Genomic DNA, 14743 nt, shown 5'->3' on the forward strand with positions numbered 1-14743 from the left:
CCTAGTTGTGAGAATAGTGCTATTGTCATTCTATTTATGTTGTACATTGCTCTACAAGTCATTTCTATAGATCACATGGAGGTGATTTTACTGTTCAAGTGTTTGATCTATTACAGTTTTAGAAAACTTGCAAGCATTCAGGGGCCCAAATGAATAGAGAAACAGCAATTGAAACTATGAATTAAGTGCTGTTAATTTGAAACTGGCAAACTCAAGAAGGTACAGCAGAATCCATTTCAAATCTTAGCATTGCATTTACTCTATTTCAGAAGACAGACCCAAATTTTAATTCAAATACAGAATGCTTGATACATATTTTTGCACTCACTATGACAACGTTTCTGGTGTGTTCAAGGATGGTCTTTTGTAATTCAGTAATGCTCACGCAATGATTTTTTTGCTTGCTGCACAAGACGTGAACAGTGGCATACTGTCTGCAGTGGTTGTGAATTCATTACTGATGACTGAAACCTTGGACTTCCACTCAAGCATGTGACCTGTTCTTCCAGTCCTCTGTGAGTAAACTGGATGAAAGTGATTTTGTTAGGGTGCAGTACAGATATCTAGGAGTCTCTCTCCTCAGAAATGTCAGACAGCACTTAATATGGAGGAGCACACTCTTCATTCACATCTAGCGAGCACTGCGATCGAGTGGTTAATAACTGTCATTTTGCAAGTTAGCGTATTATGTGATACACTCTGTTAGATCTAACAACTGCTGTGAAACTTACTTTGGCATGAAATCTGTTTCCCACCTATGGTTTGCACGCTCAGTGTTCTGGTCTGAGATTCTAAAATTTGAATGTAGTAGGTTTTGATTAACAATATCTACTTTTCATTTGGTCTAGCTGTCTCCAAGGGACCATGCCTGTAACTGATTGAGTAACAGTTTGTATGTTCTTTCATTTGTCTTCTGCTTCTGTCCATATAGCTTATGAAATAAGCTCATTTTTACAAATCGGAATGAAATTGAAAATGAGCACATGCTGTTTATAGGATCCATAGTTATGTGGAAATAACATAGCTGCATCATCTGACGATTTTTCTCACTGGGGTAATTCATGCTGGGAACACTGCTACGAATTATGATCACTGTGTCTCACGGTTCACACCTGTGTGGATGCTTCTTGAATAACTACTGTCAGAAATGCCTAATTTCTCAATGTTCCATCTATACAGAACATGTCAAATATGGTTGTTTGCAGTATACAGCGTGTATTCCTAGCTTAGAAAAGATGTGTGTAAGCAGAATTTCTTTTGTTTCAAACCTGAAAGCTTAAATTGTCATGACAGATGTCTTTCTGACTGTTTTTCTGCCTTAATGGTTCAGCACAGGAAGATACTGACAGTTTACACCCAGCTTTAAATACACAATCTGCTGTAGTTAATAGTGTTCTGTGTTTTAAGCAGCTGCCCCAGTGGGATGTCAATTTGAATATTTATTAATTAACTGTATAAATACATTAAAATAGCTTACTGAAGTTCTTATAATGATATAAGAAATACTTAATACTTCAACTGGATTGCTGCAAGGATGCTTGGAGTTCAAGTACTCCCTTTGCTTCAGCACAGTTAATGATTTAAAATATGTCCTAAATTTGTCAAGAATGTATTATCTGCTGGCTATGGTACCATGCAAGAAAACAGTTCTTGCAAGTCTTTGTGAGATCTTGTGTCTGAGAAATATATCTGCTGATCAGCTTCACTGTACATCATAGTAGCTCTTGAGGAGCTCAGTAAATGTATGGGGTATTTTGAAATTGGGTATTTTGGTTTCTCCGCTGTGATACTTGAAAGCGTGGAAGCAAAGTAACTGCAGGTAGTGCTTGTTCTGAGAAGCCACATGTGCTTACACTGCTGCCAGGAAATGAGGGAAATCAGGTTTCGTTCTTTTGATGTGAAAAACACTGTCTCACTATGATGCTGCTTCGCCATTGCAACATCACAATCAACACAGGAGTATTCAAGTTGTATTGGTTGCTTTTGTTTTCCTTTGCTTTAAAGAAAAGCCACTCACTAACGCTGCCAGCATGATAACTGCTAGGAAGTAACTGCTCACTAAGCACCACTGTTAGGATGCCTTACAAGGTGTAATTGTGTCTATATGTTTGTGAACAAAAATATCAGCCCCCTATAAATTTGCAGTTGCGAAGTTGAAGGAAAAACAACAATAGTGACTGAATCAGATTGATTTCTGGAGGCTTTATCTTAAACACCACTAGACAATTGTGCCTTGCTTGCAGGATCACTAACCCGTCAATAAGGATTTGCTGCAATGGCTTAATTCTTTGTAAATCTGTTTTTGCTGTGGTGGAATTCTGTAAGAAACTGTTTTTTCTAGCTTAGGGAAATCTGACCTACCAGACCTGTAGAGCTTAATTAAACTTTAAACTATATTCAAAATAACAGTAGAAGTCTCAATTATTCTTTGAAAATGTAAAGATTATATAAAAAGTATGTGAACCAAGAGATGAACCATACTGAAATAGTCCATGTTAATAACAAGAATGCAACCAACAACCTAAAATCAAAACTAAGTGGCAGTGGTTAGAAGAACCTTAAAGCCCCACATACACTAGCGTAATATTCACTGCTACATTTAAAGTAAAGCTGTTTTCCATCATTCTATGCATTTTCTTTTTACTTTAAAGACTATACAGTGCCACGTGTCAGATACTGAGTTCATTTTCAGTATATTAAACTAGTCTCAGAACATGCTGTTCAAGGGCCCAGTTCTCACTTTCATGTTTACAAAGCTTCTCTAACTGGGAGAGGCTTAAAATAAGAATAAAATAAATAGGGTTTATTATACTATAAGAAAAAGATTTTTCTCAGGAAAAAATGTTCACTCTTCAGTCAAGTGACATCTCAGATTGCATTCCTGTCCTGGTTTCAGCCAACACATATTTAATAGCACGTTGGTGTTTTCATTGCTGTTAAGTGATGAGATGCTCAGGGCCTCTCACTGAGGAAGAGCTGTTGCAATGGTGGTGTGGGACAGGGGGTGGGGATCTGAACCCATATAGTTTAGAGGGACTATCTGCTTACCAGTAGTTACTTTCCATAGAGAACTGTCTTCTGATACAAAGACAGTAAATATTGCTTGTTTTCTCCACCATGTGGAGGACAAGGACTTGGTCTGCTTTACTAAAGAAGGGCTCTGCTGCCTCTCATGGGCACAGGAGAGGTGACAGGTGTGGCTTCTCTGCTTTGTGGATTACATTCACTGGAAAAGCCAGTCTGAGCAATACATAGAGGACCTTAGAATGAGAAAGTGCATGTGAATTGTGATGTGCTTCTTTTTTTTGTTTTGCACATGGCAATCTCAAGCATCATAAGTAGTGTCTGAATTTTTGGGGTCCAGGAATTCAGTTTCTGCCTTACGCACCAATTCAGTATTTTGCATGACAGGCAGGATAAAACATGAAGCATCTCTATTCCTACGCACAGACATGAGTCCCAAATGACTGTTAATCTGAGCCCAGACAATCCCCAAGAGACAATTAAGCCACATGAAGGAACTGGGTATCCCATTCCTTAATTTGACTGATGTCTCAGCCCCTTCTGGAAGAGACCAGAACAATGCTTGTTCCTTTCATTTGACTGGTGTCCAGTGTTCCAACCAATCCTGGAATTGGAGCCAACTGCAACTTTAAATAGGGGATGATTCCTCCAGCTTTCTGCTTTTCTTGGTTACTATAAATAGGTGATGGGGGGCCTGGCTTTTCTCATTTTTCTACTTTATTCTATACCACACAGAACACCACCATTCACAGGCCTGATCTTGCATCCAGGACTGGTGATCTCTTTTTCTGTCTTTCTCTTGAAGTGTTAAATAATGTGAGACTTGAATTTCCTATAAAACCACAGGGCTTTGCTGGATACAATTGTTGGAGGGCCAAGACATAAAACACAACTGTTTTATAGAAATATCCTATTAAAGTTGATGTTTTTTCCTCTTACATATGGACCTTGAGTGTCATTTCACCTTAATGAAACTGTGAGGAGATTTGCAAATCTGGTTGTTCCTCTCGCTCTTTGCAATCAGAATGTGACAGCTATATACCCACTCTCCTCAGGGCTGAACTAGAAGCTTGCTTCATTTGCTCAAGAATAACTCAAACTCAGGTTTTCTACTTCAGATAAAAATGTGTTTATTTTTCAGCGTGCTGCTCAGGGAAGTCCTATTATGATTCTGGAAAAAACTAGAAAGGTTACTTGTACTATTAATTGCAAGACCCCTTCACTCTCATAGACAGCGTTTTGTAAGTGATGGATTCAGTTTCCTCTGAAGCAGGTCAAGGCACTATAATAGGAGTCAAATGAGAAGTTCACACTGTAAACGTGTGAAGGGGGAAAAACAAAGCACAACCACATCAGATAGTATGGTGCAATTTCCATCTGAAATTAAAGGTTGCATCTTTATGATGATACAGACCTGCACCTTTTGAAGGTGTATGTTTTATGGACAAGTATATTTTCCATTTTTACTCATTATCCTGAAGGAACTGTTTTATGCAGTGTATTTATCCAAGGTCTACTATGTATGTAGAACATACAACCACAGGCTATATGTTGGAAAATTAGTTTGTGAGTTGTGTGAACTTCCCTAAGTTGTGTGTGAGCATTCCTGCTGTTCATTGAGGCAGTGCCTGTGCTGAGACACAGCTGCTGTACCTGGTGACAGCTGCTTGCTGTTGACTGCTGTCAGCCACTTAGTTTTATTCCACTCATGTCTGCCTTAGTGAGTAGTGGGGGCCAACAAAAACCAAGTTTTCAGAGCAAAACAGTGAGAGCTGAGGATCATTTCTCAGTGTATTTTAGGGTGGGTTTCCTTCGGTTGGCTGGAATCTGTCTCTCTGAACTGTTTCCCATTGAGAGAAATGAAAGGCCGTGTTCCTGGGCCATATAATTCATAAAACTGTTGCCAATTCAAGGAGTGCCAAACTAGTGCTAGTACTCTTTGAGTGAAGAACCAAAGGTGAGCGTATTTCTTCCAGTGACAGAAATAACATTTGTGCTACTTCTTTCCCTTTTTTTTCCTCACCATTCCCATTATAATCAATGTCTTGACTGTTATGTCCTCATTCCTGTCCTGATCCATAGATCAGGCATTAGGCATTGGAAAGATGGCAGAACAAAACATTCCATCTTTCAAAGCTGAAGTACAGAGATGAGGCAGAGAGCCACTCCTGTAGCGTTACTGCATAATTCTGTCAGCATGGTGTCCTTACAATAAACACTGATGGTATCCCTGAGGCAGCCCTAGTGCTAAATGGAAAGTGTCTTAGTGCTGCATTTTGGCTGTATTATGACTTGTAGATCATCTGTATGGTTAATGGATGGGTGTGAGACTCTAGGACACCAGTGATACTAGCTGAAGGCTAAAACCAAAAATAACATTTTGTTTGTTTTTCCTGTCGTTGTTGGCGTAACAGTACCTTTTAGTTAGGGATTTTTCAAAGCTTTTCATCAGCTTTGAACCTGACTAGCTCTTTGATATCCAGGGATGGACGAAACTAAAATATTTTGGTTATAATTGGGATCAGAGGGATGGGAATCTGATCTATATACGGCAGAGCCATGACAATAATTGCAGACTGGCCCATGAAACTGGCTGTAGTGTTTGCAGTACTGATGGAAGGTAACTAGTTACAGAAATGATTCATTTGCTTAGATACTTATGACTTGTTAGCTCTGCTAACATCTCTGAACCTCAAGATGAGATTTTTTTGGGGGTGGTAGCACAACTTAATGTCACCTGTGAATTATTTACAATTCAAGTATGGGAGTTTTGTTTCTAATACATTTTAGATTTATGCTTTAATCTTCTAAAATTCATCACTGTCTTTTCCACAAGTGCTTGTTGGCATGGTTGAAAAAGAAAGAAATTACTCAAAACTGTAATTGCAGACAACTTTTTGTGCTGTAAGAAGTACAGACCGAGGATCTGATGTCATACGGTATTTGAGATTTTTCCCTCCTTGAGCCCTTTTTGTGGCTGGCGTTTCCATATAAAAAATCAAATCTGATTGCTGAGGAAATTAAGCTCAGAGTAAAGTGTTGATTCTCTACAGGAAACACTTCGTAAGAAATTTGAACAGTTGGATTCTGCTTTAAAAAAGATTTAAGGGGAAGTTTAAATCCTAGAAATCAGCGCTAATGTTCAGGATATGCTGATGATAATACATGCTAAGCAGTTACTCTGAAACTGATACTCATGCTTTTACTTTTTTTATGCTGCCTTTGTCTATTGCCAAATTAAATCTAAGTATATGCTTTTAACAGACATTGAAATTTAGTATTTCAACACTTAATTGTTCTTCTTTTCAAAAAATGTAAAAATGTTTCAGTTTAGTTTTGAGGTCTGCGTGATTATGAACTCTGTTTTAACAAGGGGCCCTATACAATGCTGGATCTCTCCTAAGTGACGTTTTCTCACTGAGTTCCTTAAAGGCATTTATTTCAGACATCACACTTCTGACAGCATCCATGAGCTGTTGTATTATTCTACTGTGTGTTCTATGTCATAGATTCGGAGCACTTGAAATTCTAAGGCTTGAGACTTTTCCTTTTGTTCTTTCTGATTATTCTGATAACTATTTTGAATTATGTTAGGTATTGAGTTTTTGATGTGATCTTTATTTTCAAATGGAAAACTGAAGAAATGTTCTGTTTTTATGGCAAACAAATGTTACCTGAATGCAGAGATCACTTCTTTTGAAAGAGTAGTATTGGGATGTGAATAACTAATGTGACCGACATGTGCAATCTTTGCATCACTGTATTTCTGAAATCTATTAACGATCATACATGTCTGAATCCACTGCCACTCATCCTTCATTATTGCTCTGCTTAATCTTAATAGACTGCGTACATTATTCTACTTTTTATAGTGATCAGATGACACTTACACAGTTAAGTGCTGCAGCTTAAATGCTGTTTGAGTACTATGGACAAATCCTTTCCCTTGGAACAAGTTTTGCTTTTATGTAACCAAGGATATCATCCATGTAAAGCTTTTTATGAATGCATTTATCATTGATTTGCCTAGAAGGTGACCCAGCTAGCCGTGCTCAGCTCAGCAAAGTCAGCTAAAAGTCTTTACACCTCTGATATTGTGAACAATCATTGACGTTGTGAATTACAGAAAATCCATGGAGGGAAAGTTTGATTCCTATTGGAATCTTAAGTAAAAAAAAAATAAAAATAAAAATAAAAAAATAAAAATAAAAAAATAGTATCGAATGGAGATTACCTTAAAAGAATGTACTGCTGGTGATAGTAGCAGTTAATTTATTAGCCACAGAAGTTGCAAGAGCAGTTCCAGATGGACTCTGGACATAACTGAAACAAATCTCATCTAACATTTAGGTAAATATAGTAATGCTTATGTATTTATTTATGTATCTTTTGATTCTAGACCTAACTATATTGCTAAAACTTGGATTGTGGTTATTATTTTTTTAAATCTCAGAAGTCTTTTCTTAGTAAAACTAAACCATACAGAGTTGTAATCTATAAATTAATCTGTAAGTCCATGTACTACATGATGCACACAGTGCTCAGTACCTGGTTTGAGGCTCTTATCTCTGAAGCTGCATGAAGAAATGAGGAAGTAGATAGTGAGGCCACTGTTTTGTGCAGGATGTCTCCCAGTAACAAAATCTTGTCAAAATTCAAAATCACAGGAAGAAATGGAGCATTCTTACATACACAACACGGTCTTGAGTCAATAACAGATTAATTAAAGAACTGACTGCAGTAATCTCTCTAAGAATTGTCCTTTGGCTGCACAACCTTCCTCATTATTTAAACAATGGAATTCGAACAGCTCTTCTGTCTGACATGTTGCTTTTTTGTTTAAGTTTGTCTTACACCTAGGGAGGAATAATTGCATGCACCAATATAGGCTCTGGGATGAGCTGCTGAAGAGGAGCTCTGCAGAGAGGGACCTGGGCGTCCTGGTGGACGACAGGTTGGCCATGAGCCAGCAGTGTGCCCTCGTGGCCAAAAAGGCCAATGGCATTCTGGGGTGCATTAAGAAGAGCGTGTCCAGCAGGTCGAGGGAGGTGATCCTCCCCCTCTACTCTGCCCTGGTAAGGCCTCATCTGGAGTACTGTGTCCAGTTCTGGGCTCCCCAGTACAAAAAAGACAGGGATCTCTTGGAAAGAGTCCAGCGGAGGGCCACAAAGATGGTGAAGGGCCTGGAGCATCTCCCCTATGAAGAAAGGCTAAGTGAACTGGGTCTGTTTAGCCTTGAGAAAAGACGACTGAGAGGGGACCTGATCCAGGTTTATAAATATCTGAGGTGTGGCGGCCATAGTGGTGAGGCCAGTCTCTTTTCAGTGGTACGTGGAGACAGGACGACGGGAAACGGACATAAGCTGCAGCATAGGAAGTTCTACACAAATGTGCACAAGAACTTCTTTACGGTGATGGTGACGGAGCACTGGAACAGGCTGCCCGGGGGGTTGTGGAGTCTCCTTCTCTGGAGATATTCAAGTCTCGCCTGGACGCCTACCTGTGCGACCTGGTGTAGGGAACCTGCTTTGGCAGGGGGGTTGGTCTCAATGATCTCTAGAGGTCCCTTCCAACCCCTACAATTCTGTGATTCTGTGATTTAAAAACTGCAGCTGGTCCATATATAGGTCACGTTTTCTGAATTTTTCATTAGAGTGAGATTCCTGTGCTCAGGAAAGCTACTGCCTCCAGTTCTGCTGGGATGTGGAACCTTAAAATGTTCTTCCCCAAGCATCTCTGAAAACATGCTAGATTTGATGGCTGTTCTGAAGTGGGTTTCTTCCAGTTTGTCATAAAATACATTGAATATTTGCTTAAGCTTTTAGCTGGAAAAGGCAGCGAAGCCTTATCACAGAAATGTGTCAGGAAGACGTTGAAGTTTTCTCTCTTTCAGGAGAATAATTCCGGTGATACATGAAGAGAGATGTATAAGGGCTAATCATTTGAAAAATGAAAGCTGTATTTTCAATATTTTAATAAATAACTTATCAGTTCTAAGTAAACGTGTGCATTACACATGTGGAAAAAAAAACACCACCACCTTAAAGCCTTATCTCGATCCATAATTTATTAAGAAAAGGGAACAAGGAATTCAGTGTGAGCTTTCTTAGAATTTTGAAGCAGTTATCACAGCAGTGAGTTAGAAGTGTGTGTAGAAACTATTTCATCTGTCTGACTTGCACATCAGCTGAAACGCAGCTAAAATGCAGACTATCCTGATACTTGTTAGGAAAGAGCAGTACTGTTTCAGGCAGTATATTTACTAGGGTGGAGAATGCCCATTAAAAGGATACTATTTGTCTGGGACTGTCTTGCATTATTCACTGGCAGGTCTAATCTCACAGTGAAGGTTTAAGGGTCACTTTGATCACTTTAATTACTGTGCTAGCTTGATCATCTATAAGACAGTTTACTTGTTGTCAGAAATTAGGGACAATGTTTCAGTTGCAAACTTGTCCTTTACCTGGCCAGATAGAATTTAGAGTGATGGGTTATTGAGATGGGTGGGTTATTTTTCCTTTCCTTCCCTTCAAGATATAAGTAAAGTGTTTGTTTTTGAGAAATTGGAGTATATTTTCCTCATAGGGAAGAGTGTCTTGGAAAGCTGCATACAGTTACCATGCATCTTTGAGCCCCTTCTTTCCCTCTTGCAATTTTTACAGTGTTGCGTGACACAAAAAATGGTAACAGGAATGAAAAAAATGACAAAGTACGTAACAGCAGTGCCTGCTCCTTTCTCTGAATAACAATCTATCAGATGCACTGCCAAGAGGATGACATTTGTAATGTTTAATAGAATGTTCACAATTCCATGGGAACTATGCCTTCAGGCAAGAAAATGATCTAAAGGTATTCACTGCAATAGAAGGTGATCATAAAAGTACTCACTTAGAGAACTTAGAAATTTTTTCTAAGCTTTCTCAGTAATTCCTTCACATCCTTATTCATTGCAGATCAGGAATACTTGAGAAAAACAAAAAATATCATTCATTAAATTTTCATTTATTTACTCATTACTAACTGAGAAAAAATGCTGAATGGTGGTATATAATATTATTTTATTATTTTTAAGTATTTTAGAAGTGGTCACTGTAAAGTAGGCTGCATAAAATTTTACCTATTGCTTTTATGTTGTCCTGTAAACTTTGTTTATGGTGAGGTTAAATTTTGAAAATAGTGTCTTGTGCAGAAGCATATAAATTAAGTATGGAAAGATATTTTGGCGTTAATCTATGGAAGTGTAACTACAGCTTATGTAATATGAGCATGCCAGTTGTTCAGATCTGGCAAATTTGGTAGATAGCTGCTGCTCGCCTCTTCCAGGAACAGCAGAGATGCAGCCCAGGGAGCTCCCTGGGCCAACACACCGTAACCAGTGAAGAAGTTTACTAAAACTGAAGCTTCAGGCAGTGTGTGTATGTTTAGAATATAATCTTGTAAACATATCCTATGTAACAAATATTTATGAATTACTCACAGAATGTATAAACCCAAGCCTCTTTTTAATTGCAACTGCAAACTAATCAAGTTCATGCCTTTTAAAATCCTTTAAATAACTGGAATATGTATTAGGATGATTAAAAATAAATGTGGAAATGCCAGAACTGCCAGGTGCTCACACTGCATTTTCAGGGCGTGAGTCTGCTGTGTTTCAGAGCTCCCAGTGCAGTGCTGGTGTTTCAGGTCTGCAGAAGCACTGTCCTGCTGAGCTTTGTGCAGCTGGGCACTGTGCAGGCCAACATCATTTACAAGGGTTCACATTTCATACATGAATTATTTTTATTGCATTGGAGTCTCAATGCACTCATAATGACTTTTTATAGTCTTTAATCTTGAAAATTTAGCTTACAAACTATTCAACATAGAATCTAAATTTTTTTCCTCTAGTTTTAACTAGCCCTCTATTTTTTTTGCATTTAATATTGAGATTTATTATTTTTTTAAATTGTAGTTTGCTCAAGAGGCACTTTCTCAGCATATAGTTTCTGAGGATGGCAATAATTTCTTTTGTTATTTCAAATAATATTTTTGCATTCTGTAACATTCCCTGTTCAGAAACACCAAAGTATTTTATAAATGTAATTAGCAGAGGAATTTTCTTAAAGCAGTTTTAAGGCTGGTAAACAGAAGTATAGAGAAGTAATTTTCCCAGTGTTGCTGAGAGAGCCATTTGGGAATGTAGTCTCGTTCTTCTTTTCTTTTCTTTTCTTTTCTTTTCTTTTCTTTTCTTTTCTTTTCTTTTCTTTTCTTTTCTTTTCTTTTCTTTTCTTTTCTTTTCTCTTCTCTTCTCTTCTCTTCTCTTCTCTTCTCTTCTCTTCTCTTCTCTTCTCTTCTCTTCTTAATTTGGTCGCTTTGGCTTTTTTCACAAAGTCTACAAGTATTAAATCTTCTTAAAAAAAAAAATATAGAAAAAATAGAAGCAAAAACAAATGTTCAAGTCTGAGGCTTTTTCACGTGTTTTAGGGCTTAGTTCCTTTTTTTGCTCAATTTTTCTTTTTTGCTTGTGACCCAAAGAAAGTTTTATTAAAGGAGGTAAGGAGTTTATAAAATATATATATATATATATATATCTTTTCATTGTGTACTTCCTTGACCATAGTTTAGAGTAGTGGATCTCTTAGTTTTATGTTCTGTGTGGAATATGTACTGAAGGAAGAAGGTATTTTCAGGTCTTCTACTGCATTAAAATAAATCCATCTTACCATTTCATGCCTTAAGAAGGGGAAAAAGAAAATAGAATTACAGAGTAAAAAAAAACCTAAGCCCCAAAACTATATAAAATGAAGATTATGGGTTTGTTTTTAAAAGTTGAAAATAAATTAGTTACACGTTGTTTAAGGTTTAGTGTACTCCAGTTGAATGTATTTCCATTGCCTCATACATGATTGCTGAACTTGAACTTAATTGCTTAACTTGAACTTCAGTGCTGTGTTAAATTGGGTCCTGAACAAGATGGGAAAAAGAAATGCAAAAAGTCTGGTCTATTCTATTAGGATGACTTTAAACATATTTTCTTCCCTGGGGCTAGCTCGCAATGTTTTGAAACAGTACAGAAGGATGACTTGGTCGTTTAAAAAAACTGAGTTTATGTAAATACGTAGAGATTATTATATTAAAAGTAAACTTATCTTTAAACTATCTTTTTGCCTTTTAGCTGTCTTAATAAAATGCTGCTAGTACATCCTTAAGAAGTGAGTCCTTAACATATGGTGGAATTTGATTATTTTATTGGTGTTCAGTCTCTTGCATATCAGTGTTTCTCAGAGATGAGGAATTTACCATCTTAGAAGGAAGGCTGTAATGATGCTATTGATATTTTTTATATCCTTTTTTTTCTTTTTTTTTCCTTTGTATGGATGTCTGAAGAGTCAGTTGTGATCTTGATGCCATCAACACCTATCACTCTTTCTTGACTTCTCACCATTTCTTTTTTTGATGCTTTTGCATCTATATTTCCAAATGCACATTTCAGTCGCATCAGTCTTACTGTTTTCGTTATAAACCTTCACTATTTTATACTGGAAAAAAGGTCTTTGAAGGGAAGAAAAAAACCAACAACCCTCTAAACTGTCATCTATGGCTCCTATTTTCAGACTGCTTTTTTTATTATATATGCACACAGTGATTTGGATGTATGAAACAATCTTATATAGCAAAACTTTATTGAATCTCAGTATGATTAGCATGGCCTTCCCTAGGGAGAAAAGAAAAAGATAAAAAAGTGCAGTTACTGAAAAGTATTACGCTGAGAACAGCATTGTAAGTGGCTATGTAGAACTGTATGAACTAAGGCAAGTTGATTCAAATGTGATGTGATGTATACCGATCCAGGCTGAATGGGGCTTTGAGCAACCTGGTCTAGTGGGAGGTGTCCCTGCCTATAGCAAGGGTGTTGGAACTAGATAATCTTAAAGGCCCTTCCAATCCAAATCTTTCTGTGATTCTATAATTGCAAATTTAACACGTGTCTTAAGAGAGCTTCCTTTTAATATCACAGTAAAATCATATTCTGTAGATTTCCAACATCACAAAAGCAAGGCCAGGCTTTGCTAATTTAAAGCTAAGATTTTGTCCTCTGAAGTTCAGAAAATGGTAACATCTATGACAAAAACAACAAAAATTGGCAATATGTACAATTATAGTTCATAATACTCTGCCTTTGATGCTTATATGAAGTCAAGGGGTAGTCATTTCTATTAATTCAAAAATTCTAACGGGGTTGAACGCTGACATCAAATCAGTGCACAAGGAAGTATCTTTTTCTGTGAAATGACTGAACAAAACATGCACCTAGACTGCTGCTTTTGCAAGGGAATCCTTCTAAACCTTTCCTAATGATTGTCCTCCTTTTCTGTTGGCAGTGGTGATTTGTCTGTTGTCTCAAATGTCAGTTAGCCTAAGATAAAGGGAGGACACGAGCTGCAGTTACATAATCTTTTCTTTATCTCTCCTTTCAATACTTCAGGAGTTTTACTTTAAATGTGGAGCACACCCAACAACTGACAGTGAAACATCTGTGGCTTTGAACCTCGTTACTACAAACAGTCGCGGTATCACATGTATAACATGCACGGATATTAGGTGAGTACAACGAACAGTGTCAGAGATTCACAGTCTCAGTGCTTCAGCGTACTTATCACTTTCAAAGAGCTTTTTTTTTTTTTTTTTTTTCTGTGCACACTTACCTTTTAAAATGTGTGGTGGTTTGTTTTTGTTTTTGTTTTTTTCCCAATATTGTGGTAGAAAAAGGGCCACATGCAGATGTATTCATTGCTTTGCCAGTATGAATACAGTTTGTATACCTTAGTTAAGTTACAGGTGGAAATCTGATTGCTTATGTTCTAGCTACAGTCTTGAGTGCTTAATGTAGTGACGTAGTATATAGATCTTTGCCTCTAGTTTGTGTTTAAGATACTGTGAATGAAATAGTGATTTTGAGGTTGACAAAATATTCCAGCAAACAGGAAACCTTTTGGTGTTTGTTTTATAAATCAAAACAAAATTACTTATGGTTCATCTGTTCTCATATTCTTGTTTACTGCAGTTTTAAATACTGTAATCCATCTTACTGTATGGCAATTCAGCACATATATTCAAGAATAACTTCGCTTGCAAATGCATGATTAAAAATTAATTGCCAAGAAAGACAGCTACCATTATTGTGAAGAATTATCTGAAACACATTCATCTACTGATAGAAAATTTGAGGTGGCTCCTCAAAACCAATAACAAAAATGTTATTCATTTTAAATATATTTTAAGTATTTCTGCTGATCCATCTATATTATGAAAAAGGATAAACTATTTAGAAAAAAATACCTGTAGTCTTACAAGATGGCAAGAAGTCTGGATAAATTTGTTAGGGGTATCTTGGGAAAATAAACTGTATTCCTGGAAAAAATGTTCCTATTAGAAATATTAGGTTGTTATTTTGATTTTATCCCAGACCTTATGTAATTATGTTGTGCTTATGTGCTACTAAATGGGTAGAATTTGTTTGCTGACAATATTTCTTTGATGAATGTGTCTCTTAGTTATAGTCTAAACTGTATATTGAAAAGAAGAGGACAGTATCCATCTCATTATGTATACACGTAGGCTTTGTGGAGCTGCCCTGCATCTCTTTCAGAGTCTTGCAGGCACAGTGTGCAGAATTACTTTGTTTATCCTAATGGTTTGGTATGCACCAGTACTAACCTCTCAGTAATTAAAGGCAATA

The 14743-nt window shown here is 37.1% G+C and overlaps 1 protein-coding gene across 1 annotated transcript in view; it reads left to right on the forward strand.

Annotated features, from left to right (window-relative positions):
• PRKN (parkin RBR E3 ubiquitin protein ligase) overlaps positions 1 to 14743 on the forward strand; it is a 681807-nt gene that overhangs the window by 318311 nt on the left and 348753 nt on the right. Inside the window, exon 6 of the mRNA XM_085216933.1 lies at positions 13490 to 13605. Coding sequence (XP_085073059.1) covers positions 13490 to 13605 — 116 coding nt within the window. The remainder of the gene's footprint in view (positions 1 to 13489; positions 13606 to 14743) is intronic.

This window comes from Meleagris gallopavo, chromosome 2, assembly GCF_905368555.1.
Source record: "Meleagris gallopavo chromosome 2, MGAL_WU_HG_1.1, whole genome shotgun sequence".
Classification (NCBI taxonomy): Eukaryota; Metazoa; Chordata; class Aves; order Galliformes; family Phasianidae; genus Meleagris; species Meleagris gallopavo.